The sequence below is a fragment of the Pollicipes pollicipes genome, unplaced genomic scaffold, assembly GCF_011947565.3.
Source record: "Pollicipes pollicipes isolate AB1234 unplaced genomic scaffold, Ppol_2.1 Scaffold_6052;HRSCAF=7182_pilon_pilon_pilon, whole genome shotgun sequence".
NCBI classification, from domain to species: Eukaryota; Metazoa; Arthropoda; class Thecostraca; order Pollicipedomorpha; family Pollicipedidae; genus Pollicipes; species Pollicipes pollicipes.
The window spans coordinates 11,098,455-11,113,126 of NW_023596805.1; the positions used below are offsets into that span (position 1 = coordinate 11,098,455).

The following is a 14,672-nucleotide window of genomic DNA, read 5'->3' on the forward strand; positions in this document are numbered from 1 at the left end:
ACGTAGACGTAGATGTGTCTTTCCATTCTGGCATTGGGTTGTTTTTGTTCATCTGACATCATTCATTGACTATCGCATTATAATTAAAAAAAGCCTTTCATGTGAGCCGGCCAAACCGCACAACCAGCTGTTATCATGGCAACCGGCTATACCCCTGCGTTCTTCCACTTTTGAGCTATAGAAATCTATAATGTTTTTCTTGCAGGATGAGTGAGTGGAAAGGCATGCCATGGCAAGACAGCTGGGACGGGAAGAACTGGTTTGTGTGTGGCTTCGCACGTGGTTAGCTGGCGAGCACATGAGATGGATACAAGAACATGCAAGGCACGGTGCGAGCTCTAGAATCCGTCTCAGGATTTTCAGCGCGGGGCGGAATTTCCAGGCTTTGGGCCGCGAGCAGTATTTACGTAAGCCTAAATCATGCAAACATTCGCGCTATCAAAACCCCGGTCGCAAACACTTCGCGCTATCACCATAACAAAGATGAGTTGGCACCTTTCGCTCAGCTGACGCTGCGCACGCGCTTCAAGCCCGGGCTGCCGCGCCACCCACGAGTCACGGCGTGTGTCACGGCGCAGTCACGGCGTGTTTACAGTGCGCCGGCCGCGTGACGCAGCCATTGTTCGAGACATCTCCGCACGTGTGACACCAGTGGGGTCGCTACCGGGAGGGGACCGACGTCTTCTATCGAAGCACAATAAACCGAGCGGTCACCACAGCACCGCGCTGGTCAGACGGCGTGCAGCACAGCGCCGGTCAGGCAGCGCGCAGTGCCGCGCTGGTCAGACGGCGCGCAGTGCCGCGCTGGTCAGGCGGCACGCGGTGCCGCGTTGGTCAGACGGCGCGGAGTGCCGCGTTGGTCAGACGGCACGCGTTGCCGCGTTGGTCAGACGGCGCGCGGCACCGCGTTGGTCAGGCGGCGCGGAGTGCCGCGTTGATCAGACGGCGCGGAGTGCCGCGTTGGTCAGGCGGCACGCGGTGCCGCGTTGGTCAGACGGCGCGCAGTCACACGTTTTGACCCATCGACCCCTCGCCCGGATAGGGGAGGGGTCGATGCGACACCGTTCTAAGGCTTTCTGAGAATACTTCTCTGGCATTTCGTGCAATCAGGCTCAGATTTTCCGTGCTAGTGACGCATCCATTGCGCGTGTTTTGACTCTAAAAACGTATCCCTAGAATGTCTAGTCTAGGAGCAGCGGCGGTTTTGTAAGAGCATTGTACGGTGATCTACGACCTGAGCGGGCGGCAACAAACAATGCCGCGGAACGCGCGTGGCAAGCCGACACTGTGATATTAACGGAACCATGCATCATAGAGATATGATCAAAACACAGAAAATCATACCCTGTTGTACTCAGAATGAAGTACGGAACCCGTCTGTTAACGACGCATAGTCCTGTACACATGTGCATGAAAAACTGAGTTTGATTTTTCTAGAACATTCGACTTTTACCTAGCATAATGGGGTCAGTTACTGAATTTGAAACACAAAACTTATACCAATCGCGATACACGGTCAGGACTAATCTACTAGTGCTTTCTACTTTTATCTATCTTTCCTTGTTTGGAAACGACACGGGGTTCGCATCGACCCCCCCCCCCAAACCCATATCAGTCCGCGTTATGAAAAACGGCGAATCAGGACAAGGGTCAAAACACCGGGACCGCGTTGTGACACGTCAGGAAGCACGCAGTTTCTTCTGCGTCATGCGGCGCAGTCACGGCTTCTGAGTACATGAAGTGTCGACCACTCAGGGTCGGGGGGTACGGCGCAACAGTGGGCGGTGAGGGCGCCGTCTGGGACGGCGTGAGGTCGTTTATCAGTCGTTCAGGTTTCATGATCGTTTGGATGGCTCCGAAAGATCGGTCAATGCACTGCTCTTCTGACAAACATTGAGACTGTGATGTGCACGGTTAAGCAACAACTTGTATTCCCTCCAAGTATGCTGTCCATCAATCCTAAACGCGGTCTGGTAATTAATTGTCATCGTGCATTTAAGCCATGGAGGTCGCTGGTTTGTTTTCAGGCAGTGAGCACGACACTGCCCTCTATCGGGGAGCCAACTCGCATTCAGACAAATGCCTTCAGGGAGGCACGTTAATAAAACATCGCGGAAAACGCCCGGTTAAATATCATACCCGGCGCAATCTCAGGTCACCTCATTGTTTATGTCGTCCATTACCGGCGAGGCAGGCCATTTTCACGATGCACCAAGGGTCCAGCAGCATCCGCAATGGGGCCGTAAACTAGCTCGCTAACAATCAGCAGTGCCCGGCCAGGAGGGCTTCGAGCGTCGCTGCGTGGGCGCTCGAGCGAGTTCACGAATGCTCGTGTCGGCCTCGCAGAACACAGCGATAGGCCCGGAGGCCCACACACCAAATGGGTCGGAGATGAGCTGGTGGCGCGGGCCGACTGAGCTAAAGCCAAAGCCATCTCCGAATGGCCCTGGCTTTAGCTCAGCCGCCGTTGTTTGCAGTGCCGTTGTTTCTCAGCTGCGTTGCGAGAGAGCTCGAGGTATATCGCCAATGGCATCTCCCAATTTAGCATACTTGCTGCCAAAGCCAAAGCCAAAACCAAAGCCAGAGCCAGAGCCCAAGCCAACCCAGCCCACTTTTGCGACCGGCGGAAGACAGCGTTTAACCCGGGAGCCACCGCGGCCCAGAGCGGGATCGACGCCACACAAAGGCGGACTTTCGCCACACCGAGTGGCCGGACAATGGAACGCCGCCCCCGGGGCTCTGACGCAAGACGCCGCCCCGGCAGGAGGCCGGCCGGAATGTGAGGGAGCTGCGGCGGCTCTGGCGACGCTCGGGGATGCCGAGAGGAGGGTAAGACCGATCGAAAAGGGTTAGACACCGCTCCGGTGGCAGGCCGGCAGGAATATCAGGGAGCTGCGGCGGCTCTGGCGGCGCTCGGGGACGACCGATAGAGGAGGGTAAGACACCGCCCCGGCTGGAACGTCAGGGAGCTGCGGCGGCTCTGGCGGCACTCGGGGACGACCGATAGAGGAGGGTAAGACACCGTCCCGGCTGGAACGTCAGGGAGCTGCGGCGGCTCTGGCGGCACTCGGGGACGGCCGGTAGAGGAGGGTAAGACACCGCCCTGGCGGTAGGCCGGCCGGAATGTGAGGGAGCTGCGGTGGCTCCGGCGGCGCTCGGGACGGCTGATAGAGAAGGGTAAGACGCCACCAATAGAGAAGGGTAAGGCGAGGCCGAAAAGAGACAGGCAGATGTCATAAAGTGGGGTCAGAGGTCCGTGGAAACGGATCGGCGAAAAATTTCCTTTAACATTCCCTTGGTCAGTCAGTCAGTCGAAGCCAAAAGAAAAACGAAACTAATTTTCGCCAGCCAATGTGCTTCTGGGGCAGAGTAAAGAACAACTGAGAAAATGCATCGATTTCGTTTTCACGTTTCAATGATGAGCGTTTTAATTATTCTATCACGCTTTAATGATGAATGATGAGTTTTAATAATAGTATCATCACCCAGCGAAACCAAAATCTCCCGGGAAGGCCCACACGATGACCTGGCTAAAATGACCTGGCGTGATCAAGAACGTTGCAGCATATCCACCGTGCCCAGTGTTTGCACCAGAGACGCATGCTGAGAGGTTAAAAAATCCTACGCATTTCGACACCACTAACGTCACGAGCATTAAAGCTCATCATCAACCCATGATTGTCTCAAATGCCAGATTATGCATGAACCTGTGTCACGGCATCGTATGCAAAGCAGGAAAGTATCACGATAGCGCATAACGCAATCACTTTTACAGTTTCAGTCCCATACTGGCGCAGACCACAGGATAGAATTGGCATTAAGTGGACTGATATGTTGGGTTACGGGTGGGTGTGCTTTCACCTTTCTCTATGTAATAAGTAAAGGCTTCGCTTTTTCCGGCGTAATGATTTATGGCTGCTCACACTGAGCATCTGTCGGTGGACGTGGTCCATGTTTGTAGCGTTCTGTAACTTTTATCTCTAATATATTTTGCATTTCGTAAATTCCAGTTGTAGTTGTGGTATTCTGTTTCGAACAAGTGTCATATTGAACTGTGTCGTTATGTTATGCGGAGCTATGTTCTATGTTATATTGAGCTATGTTGTTATGCTGTACCGGACTATGTTCTTTGTTATATTGGGCTTCATATTCCATGGGCTAGCATGGCACACCCTCCACAGTGCTCTCGCTAACCATCTCCGTCAGCATAACGCGGCGACCCTCTCGAGTACTCACCCTCCATAATGTTCTCAGTGAAGATCTCCACGTGCTTGTCGCGGTCGGGACGCGTGTGCTCGTGCCAAAAGCCGACCACGTGACCCAGCTCGTGCACCACGATGCCGAACTTGTCGCAGTTCTTGCCGATGGAAATGGCTTGCTCTCCGTTTCCTCTCCGACCGACGAACGAACAGCACCTGGCGGTGAGAAGCGGAACTAAGCAGGCGTCGAGAATTTGAACTTCACATGTATTAAGGAGTGTTTCTCGCCGATGTGCATAAACGCTACCGTCGGCGTCCCATTCGGCGAGTGCGGGCAATAAATGCTGTCACGAGGGTTATGAGAACTGAGGAAAGCCGAGATAGGAAATTGAACAGGGGGCTTTCGATCTCACTTGGGCAGTTCTGACACATCGCTTGAGATGGCGTTACAGTTGGAGGTTTTACCAACACCACAAGAATGTGGTAAACCTAATCTGACCATAAATGCTAGGGATTTTCAATCAATCTCCCGCCATAATGTCTCGCCTCCATCTCCCGTTCCCACAAAACTTGACTGGCCATTTGGTGTCCAAGAGAACAGCAAGCAACGAATGGCTCAGCATCTGCGAGAAATTATGTGTTCTGAACAACCTGGAAAAGCGCGCGTGCAAACGCAGATTCGGCACGAGATACGAATTGCTGTCAAGCATCGAATAGCTATCAAAGAGTTTGCTAATCAACTGCATATTAAATCAAAGGGGATATAAGGTTTTGCCTTTTTTTACTCCAGTGAGCCGTAGACCCGTAGACGAGTATTCCCCCCCCCCCCCCCCCATTGGAGCCGCCATTGTTTACCACATAACCGTTTTCAGCGCCGGCAAGAAATGATGTCTGAGAGGACGGTAATTCAGCGCTCCAGCCCTCATGCAGATCCATCTCCAACCTATGTCCTAACAACGTGTAGTGAACATAGGACCAGCACTAATCCACCGGTGCCAGTTTTGTTTTACAATAACGAAGGCTAAGGGCGGTTTGTTGATGCTTGGCAACATGTCAGGACTACGTGGATTGCAATGAGGCAATTAAGAAATACACTCTGAAACATCGAGTGACACTACTGGCACCGCTATTTTCGACGTTACTGCCAATGGCAGTGCTTGAATACGATTTTAGTCCGCACCAAGCCTTTTAGCTCAGCTGAAACTACTGGAAAATCATTCAACCCTGGGATGGCATTTCATAATATAATTTCCATACCGAATGCTTGTGGTCCGTTCCCCCATCGTTGGCAGCCAATGTCCCGTGCATGGCATAGAGTGTACGGAACACCCGAACGCCGAGATGTGCTCGCAGCGCCTGAACGCCGAGATGTGTTCGGAGCACCTGAACGCCGGGATGTGCTCGGAGCACCTGAACGCCGATATGTGCTCGGAACACCTGAAGCCGAGATATACTCGGAGCACCTGAACACCGAGATGTGTTCGGCGCACCTGAACGCTGACATGTGTTCGGCGTCTAGCTCGCGCCGCGCGATACGATTAGGGACGGTGTGGGAGAGCACGGCTGGTTTTCAGACAACGTAAGCATGCATCTGAGTCATGCTGCAATTCAACTCCACTGACGTGTGCGGTCTGGGTACTGATCAACTCCACCTCTGGCCGACTTATTTGTTGCTAGTCAAACCGGGCCTGTGGCCGCTGGGACATGACTTGAAATGGCGTGGAGTCCATGGCGGTGAGGGCATCCAACTCAGGACGAAAGCACATTGCTTACACGGACACCGTGTTCTCCGGTTCAGGGAGAGGAATTTGTTGTTGTTTCATAGGTTGACGTATCGGCACCCAAAAATAAACAAACAGAGGTCAATGCTCTCATTCAATGAAAAGAGGACCATCTGTAGCTGATTCAGAACCGGAAACGCCAAACACCGAAACAATACTGAAATAGTGTAACAAACAATAAAAGGGCCTACGAAATAACAGGAAAAATCAAAGCGAAATAGTACAAAAAACAAGATAAGTGAAGCTGACCGATAGGGCACTTAAAAAAATAGCAGTTTTAACCAGTTCTAACATATTATTTCTACCTAGGGGTTCCCGGGCGCCAAAACAGCGGTTTGTTGTTGGCATATAAAACAGCAATCGTCAGGCTGGCGTCAGCCGAGATAAATAATTTTTAAGCGCAGACCGCCAAGTTTTATCACCGTATGCTCCCTTAGCTGGCGTGCAGAACTTCATTACCAACGCAAATAATGCGCATGTGGTGGATTTTTTTAGGACCATGCTGCTGCCGAAAGCGACTCGGTATGCTTTCTTGGATCATGCTAAATCCAACAACTAAAACAACAACGATGAGCGATTTCAAATCCGCTTGAACGTGCCACCCACTCCAGAGTCACGCGACTTTCCCTGGCGACGAGATTTCACCACGACTATTTCAAACGCAGCGGAAAATCTCCTTCCCAATGCAAAAAAAAAACGGGCTTCAACGCTTTGTTCCGACCATTACGCCTGTCTGCCACAGTATTCTGTCGAGGCGGGGAGTCCATGGAGCGTGCTCCCCCGCCTCCGGCGCGAGGGGCCCTGCGGTGGGCGCCCGCCCCAGTCAAGCGTACACCCCCAGTCGACCGCAGGGGTGGAGGTTGGTATCACGGCGGGACTGCGAGGGCCCGCGCTAGGGCAGCGACGCGTCATCCATTGGCTCGTCTGGAGATTGCGGTGCGATTCCGAACAATGGAGGGAAGAGAGCAGAGCGGGGAGTACGCTTTTACACCATCGTGTGCTATATGCTTTTATCTTACTTTTACACTATCGCCACTTTGTACACTTGAGCCCCTCCCCATGCTTCTCTTAGCCCCTACGCCCAATGCGTATGAAGAAGGGGGGGGGGCTGTAGAGGCCTAGACTGCAAGACCATACAGGTACCAATGCATATGGAAAATGCCGGGGTAAGAGATAAAAGTATCGCTGACCAGCTAGGACAGATACCGGTGCGTGTTAAAATTACTACCACGTTCATTTTATACCGCATGGTACACTGTGGTCCATTCCACGCTAGCCATATTAGACAGGGGTCCAAAATCTGAAATTACCAAAAATGAAATTAAATTACTAAAAAAAAATTTGTCCCAAATCTGAAACGGACAACTAAAACTAACTTGAAAAACTAAAACTAAAAACTAGAAACTAAAAACTAAAACTAAAACTAAAACTAAAAACTAGGACAAACAGAAGCTATTGTTGTTGTTGTTGATTGGAGTTTTAGGGCGCGTCGACTACTGCGGTCATTTTGCGCCCATAACAGCCAAATGACTAGCTTTGGAGTGTGACTATGAAATGACTAGAAAATATGTATTATTCAGAAATATAAACGGCTGAGTTGACTATGAAATGACTAGAAAATATGTATTATTCAGAAATATAAACGGCTGAGTTGTATCAGGAACGCGTCATTGATACGAAATTTTTGGCAGCCTAAAAACTTCCTACACGCGGTATCAACTATTCAGGCAGGTGTATATAAAGTGCAGAACTTAACATGCGATACAAACCCGAGGGTATGTTCGATATATGGTGACCTGTCACATAGTAAATCGGAGAGCGCCAGGGACGGCGCCGCCGGGCCAAAGTACCTCAGACGCTCGACGCGTAGTGTGGGGCAGCATACGAGCACATGTTCCACTGTGAGCGTGGTGTTGCAGTGGCGACATCAACAGAAGCTAGACCCATCGCTTGTCGTCAGATCTATCCGGTAAATATATAACCGGTATTGTATAACCGGCAAGGAATAATGTAACTGGTGAAAACCGGTAATGTATATAAGGCATAATAACCGGTAAACGTCGCCACTGAAGCATCCTTGCTTGATTAATATGCGCCTGTTCGTTGCTTTACGTTTGAAAATCTGGTTCCATGGAATAAAATGTTAAAACAAAGGAGATGTGAAATGACTAATAAGTACAGTGCGACGGAACAATACATTCCCGGAAAAGAGTTCATCGGTCATTCTGATAGCAAGGAGAGCATTTAGTGGGTTCATCTCCTATGCGTACTGATTTTTATTCACTTCAGCTCTGACCAGTGATGCTAGCTTGAAAGCGGCTACCGTGAACTAAAACGCTCCATGATGTAAACATTATCAAGGTGCAGTAGTCAAGATGGTGATGGTGCAGTGGTCAAGATGGTGATGGTGCAGTGGTCAAGATGCACGTGAGGGGAGCCTGGGGCACGGGTTTCGATCCCTCACTGTGTCCGCCGTTTCTGCCAGAGTGAGTGGCAAGTGACGGTATGCAATCCCGGCGCCTTAGTGCGCCATAGTCCCCAACAAAACAAAAGATGTCAGATGACGCTTGCCTCCCATTGGTTCTTATCTCACTCAAAATTCAAAAACAACACTTCCGACCTGGCCACCGGTTTAATCATGGATTAGTCGGATATGGATTGCCGAATTTCCAGACAATACCGTTTCACGGAAGTTTAACTGACTAGGAGCTGTCCTTTTCCACTTCCGGTTTCAAGGAAATTTAAATGGTTAGAAGACGCTTTCCTTAGCTCGGAAATGATGAAAATGACTATTGGGCCAAATATGTGTCCGCTTCGCTGTATGTAACTGAAAATCGCCGTACCAGAAAAATAAATGCACGTCGAATTCTCCAAAAGCACAGCTAAACAGAGCTAAACAGAAACTTCCGAATTCGAAATAGCACGCCATACGGAATGGAATACACAATGAGATGCAGAGTCGCTTCTCGTGTTGCCTGGGTTCTGGCGCCGCTGCAAAGCACCGACGCTCAGCCCGGCCTGACAGGCGCAGGCCCAGACCGGCGACATATGACCTCATCGACGCCGGTTCATCCAACGCTGTCACCCCAGGGACACCGCGGCAGGGCGAGGGGCGATACATGACCTGGTCCGGTCTGCACACGGCTATGGATTAGCACCCAGTGGGGCAGCGATTCCTCGAGCACAAGTAAGAGTTGCATGAATCCGGAGAGAAGTCAGGCTTTGGGACGGGTTAGTCGCTAGGTCAGCCCCCCCCCCCCCCCAGGTAGGTCAGCCCTGTCAGTTGCCGTTCTCAGGAAGTGACACCTCTGGAGCAGGATGTCACGTTAGGTCAGGTTTAAGCGTCAGCTTTGGCACTAATGTTGCTTCCATGTCATAATGTCACACTTGTTCCTGTGGCAGAAATAAATGTGTGACGATGGCGATGATAGTGGCGGTGATGGTGATGGTGATGGTGATGGTGATGGTGATGGTGATATTGATGGTGATGGTGATGGTGATGGTGAGGATAATGGTGATGGTGATGACAGTCAGGGATGTTTTCAAGTAGTGGCCTCCGGAGGCGCACCTCTTCCCTTGTCAAGTGTATGACACCTTTGATAGAAGAAGTGCAAGAATGCATCTTAACGATTAGAAGCTGGATGTTTACTCGTAAAACAGTCATCGCATTACTGGATGGTGTTTTATACCGTGAAAGACTTCGCACGTTTGCGTCGCGCTATGCTGGGCTTTCAGTAGGCTTTTGTTTGGCTGTGTCCCCCGCACAGTGCATTCCTGCACGCGCCCCAGGGTAATGGTGATGACATTAACAGCCGCATGGTTCACGGTTGTTTTAAGAAATTGGCACGGCTAACCTACCGGAACATCTCTCTGCGGAAATATGCCCGCAAAACGTTAACTGCGGTGCAAACTGGCCTGATCAGCGCCGCACCTCCGCCATCGCATTCCCTGCACAATGATTGCATTCGCCCTCCATCGTGTGCATTCTCCACCGATGATTTGCTCCGACGTGGCTATCACCCCGCCCTAGTCTGCCCGTGCCGCCGCAGGCGATCAGTGACGTCACTGGTGACACGTGACTCAGCCGGCTTCCCGACACGAGCTGAGAGGTCTGTCGAAGTTGACCGCGTCGGCAGGCGTGCCTCTGACTCACGCGCCGGGAGTGGTGCGTGATGCGGCGTTCCTGACCTCTGAGGGGAACGTGCGTGCGGCGTCTCGGCCTGGAGCGGCTTCCCGCCCCCTCCACGCCGTTGGTGCGAGGGGATGCGGCGTGGAATGCTGACACGCCCAGCCCGGGACGCTCGAGAAAGCACTGCCGTCACTTGTTATGCTTCGCCATTATCTATATGATAATGGCGAAGAATATCTATATGATAATGGCCATGAGGTTTTGAGCGTGGGCGTTTGTCGTTGCAGACAATTGGTGTTAGTTTTTTCTTACATCTCTAATCAGAGAACTGCTTGGTGCTCTCTCCGCTTCGCGACATATGTCTGCAAGCATCGCCTCAACAATTCATGCAGTGAGAGTTCTGTCCTAGCAGCGCTGTACCTCAGTTCTCTGTGGGGCTTCCTGCCCAAGCGTCTAAAACAAAATGAGCTGACAAGTCGATGCTGGTGCGGGCTGGCAAACAGTCCCCTCGTCAAGTTAAAACAGCTGGCAGGTAGCCACCCCGGGAACCCCCCTTACATGCGTCATCTATCAGGGTTTGCGTGTCGCCGGCCCAGGTACCCAGGCTGGCATGGAGCGGCTGTATCACGTCATTGCCTACTATATTGAAAACTCTCCGTAACAAAATTGTTCGTTGTAGAGGATTTGCTATGCTGGGGATGCCGAGGAGCGGGAGGGGGAGGGGGGGGGGGGGAGACCAGGGTGGTCGCGACAGGCGGCGCTTAGTATTTATCCCCAAATCATTCCAAAAGCGTGCTCAATCCAATTGAGTTTCCGTTTCCAATTACCTGTGATAAGCATCGGGTTGATTATCTCAAACTAGTGTCAGGCGGAAGGGAAGGTGACGTGCTTTGTAGATGTCTTCACAACTCATCGTAATCAATCTTGCATCCTGTCTGCAAAATTGATGGTGTGCAAACTGTATATGCCCTGCTCGTCGAAGCTAGTGGGCCCTGTTTGCTGATCGAATGTTAACTATGCATGCAAGTGCTGATAGACTGTTTGCTTCTCCTCTCGTGTCTAATTGGATAATAAAGTTTAACAACTCGGTTATTTAGCACTACGTGGAACTGTTTGGCCTGAAGCTGTTGAGCCCAACTTTTCACCACGGCTATGGCGCTGGAGCAGGTGATTTGTTGCTTATTTTTAGTTGTTATTATATTTATCATATATTGAGTATTGCTATTGCGGTGATTAAGTGTAGAATAATAAGACCCGGTTCGTTTCCCGCAATTTTGGCATGCTAACCAAGCACGCGCGTTTTAGATATATCTGAATGCGAAGGCGCTGGTAGACCGAAAACATTGACTGAAAAGCTGGACTGAAACGGTCGACTGAGAAAGGTGGACTGCAGACTTAAATGGGTAGGCTGAAAGCGTAGACTGAAACGCAAGCGAGATTGCCTACCTTACACTCAGAGATCCGGAGCCTAAGGGATCAGAGATCCGGAATCACAGAGATCAGAGATCCGGGTACAAAAACAAGTAAAGCGAAGCCAACGCCACCCCGGGACAGGTTCCGGTGCGACGGACTTGAGTACACCCGAACCCATTGACAGACCCGGGTACAGCTTTTGTACATCCATTGATTGTAAATCTATTAGGTGTTAAAAAACGCTGCACTGAGCAAACTCACAGCACAGGTCAAGGCTGGAACCACACCTATGTAACGCACCGCGTGTACTGAGACTTGCGTACTACCACAAGGTCTGGTGGACCAGAACAAGGCAGCAGAGCTGCGGCCCCATGTCCGTCTCCCCCCCCCCCCCCCCACCGTCATAGCAAAGTGGGAGCGACACCATCGTAGACAAGAAAAACAAACATGAAGGCGATGAATTAATCACATTCACTCACAGCCCGCGGTGCAAATAAAGTGCGACGAACTTGCTTGGCGTGGGCGAATGAAAAAACAAAGCGACGGGCTTGCCCATACACACAGTCTGTTAGAGAGGTCGGCATGACGGACTTACCAGGATTCAGGTTTAGATAAATGTAAAAATATAGGTGCGACGAACTCACACCGCGACTAAGGCGAGTAAAAATACATGTCTAATGAAACACTTACGGATGTGCTTCGTACAGCTATGACGAACATACTCAAAGGGTGCAAGAATGCGCCCCTCAAAAGCATTGCCGCATTCGAAGACGTTATTCCGGCCGTAGTCACACCCACAGACCTCAGCTCTCGTGCAGCCCTGACGAACTTACCCGCACTCACAGACCTGAGGAAATACAACTCTGCCGAACTCACCCGCACTCACGCACGGCGAACACAATCCAGTCGGGATGCAGCGCCGGCTCGCGCTCCACGAACTTGATGCAGGTCGAGTTTTCCCAGTGTCGCATCGCCTGCTTGAAGAGCGCCTTGTGTTCAGCGCTGAACTCGTCGTCGATGTGGTAGGGGATGACGCCGTGGGCCCAGATGCGGTCCAGGCGAGCGGTGGCGGCGCGCCGCTGCCGGCTGTGGTCCGGGTCGTGCGGCAGGCGCACCACGCGCTCCCGCCCGGCGTCCGGCCGCTCTGTCAGGAGGTCAGTCAGGTCAGTGTGGGCGGTGGAATGGGTGGTGGCAGTGGCCGCTGCCTCGCTCTTGCTCTCACTCTCTCCGCGAAAGCGTGACGTCAAGATTCCATGCACATTACGCTCATATGTCTGTCAGTTATAGAAAAGTTCAATGGCGCAGATAGCTATTTGGAGAAGACCGCCATTGTGAGATGTCTGTCACTGATACGGCAAAGGCACGCGCCCACAAGCAAAAACGGAAAGCAAGGAACACTTCCGGATCGCAACCACACTTGGCAACGAGACTAGTAGATCACGGTAGCAACTATCCCCCCCCCCCCCCCTCCCCCGCTGTGTGTGATGCAGTCTGTCGAAGCGGGAAGTGACACGTGAATGCACTTGATTCCTGGAAGCATTACAATATGGCGGAACCTTCGCTGTCGAGATGGAGCGCCAAGATTACTCAAAAAGGTCTCAAGATGAGTTATGTGTGAGACGATGTCCGCGCGAACCCATGTGATCGATTCCATGTGGCAGCATCGCGACATGTCACGTTAAAGGGTGCTTGCCATTATTTGTTTTAATCACTTATGTGGATCAGACGCATCCGATGGTATCGGTAACACCAGCTCCCTCGACACCATCCTGTGAAGTTCAGAATTTCTATTTGAAGTAGCGACTGCGGCGGGAGCAATCTCACTGGAATCCCTGGTCATCACTTTGAATTCGTTAGCGGTTGTGTTCTGTGATGTTTGCAATTCATTGCTTCGTAAAAATTCGTGTGTAATAAATGGCTCAAAAGTTTGGCACGGCATATTTAGAAGAAACGATAGGCAAACATAAGGCTGTTGTAACGCGCGCGAATTCTGCGAAGCGTTGTACTATGGCTTTGATTTGCCCTATAGTGTTAAGCACAGTGACTCTTTTCGAAGCAAACTTTAGCTTTGGAGAACAGAGATTACATGGTCTCAAGTGACAGACTGGTTTAAACTTCAACCAATGCGCTTCTCCGCAAACGACTTTTGCTGCCCGTTGTGCCAATCATCAGATGCTCATCTGTACTGACGTCATTCATACCAACAGAGGTGGCACTTTTAGCCCCTAGGCCCACAATGTGCAAGTTAAAACAACTCAAAAGTTGTACCTATCCGTACCAGCTGGCGAAGGCCCTTAGCAGATTCTGCCATTGTCATGACGGCCGCCGTCGCGCTATTTGCAATTGTCATGGACTAGAGCTGCACTCTGGAGCTACCAAGAAAGAAAAAAGTGTATTGCTAAGACAAAACGTCAAGTAATCTGGACTCGAAATTTATTTACAAGATTTTCTCGTTATATATTGGTAGAACCTGCAGTGACACTATCCAGTGTTATTATAGGCGTGCCTGGTGCTGACGTTTTACCGAAGTTGAAATCTATTAGACATAATTGGTTATGTTTTGCAATCCACATGGAATGACGTCATCGATGTACGGTGTGCTTTAAGCAGACATTCGGATGATGCACCATTACTGAGGTTTGACAAGAGAAAGGAACCGCTGCATCGATCGCAGCGAGACCCTTATCCAAGTCCCTTTTGATAACTCAAAAGCGACCTTACCCCTCCGTATGCCTGTACTGCCACTTCTTCTTGAACTTCATCCGCAGCACTCGCCGCCTACCACCGTTCTTCCTCTTGCGCTTCCTCCTCTTCCTTCCCCTGTTTCGCCTCCTCTTCCGGTTCCGTTGCCTGTGCACACACTTCCTGCGCTTGCGCTGTCGGTACAGGCATCCACGACCGCACTTCACACACTCTCCCCGCCCCGCGTTTGGGGCCAAAGTGAGATCACCTCCCGCGAGCTCGGAGGACACTGTGACGTCACTTATGTCCGTCCGCGACGCTTCAGTGACGTCATGCGCGGCACTGGCGTCTTCCTCCACCTTGAGCTCGTCATCCAGTCTCTGCTGCTCCAGCTCCATCTGGTTCTGCTCGTTTGGCAGCACTATGTCGCCGTCCACCTTCGCTGGAAACAGAGAATATGACGTCAGT

General features: G+C 51.3%; 1 protein-coding gene across 1 annotated transcript in view; it reads right to left on the reverse strand.

Annotated features, from left to right (window-relative positions):
* LOC119104663 (tolloid-like protein 2) overlaps positions 1-14,672 on the reverse strand; it is a gene marked incomplete in the record, with an annotated part of 123,560 nt that overhangs the window by 28,047 nt on the left and 80,841 nt on the right. Inside the window, 3 exon segments of the mRNA XM_037228384.1 lie at positions 4,237-4,415; positions 12,399-12,666; positions 14,244-14,646. Of these exon segments, the coding sequence (XP_037084279.1) occupies positions 4,237-4,415; positions 12,399-12,493 (274 nt within the window).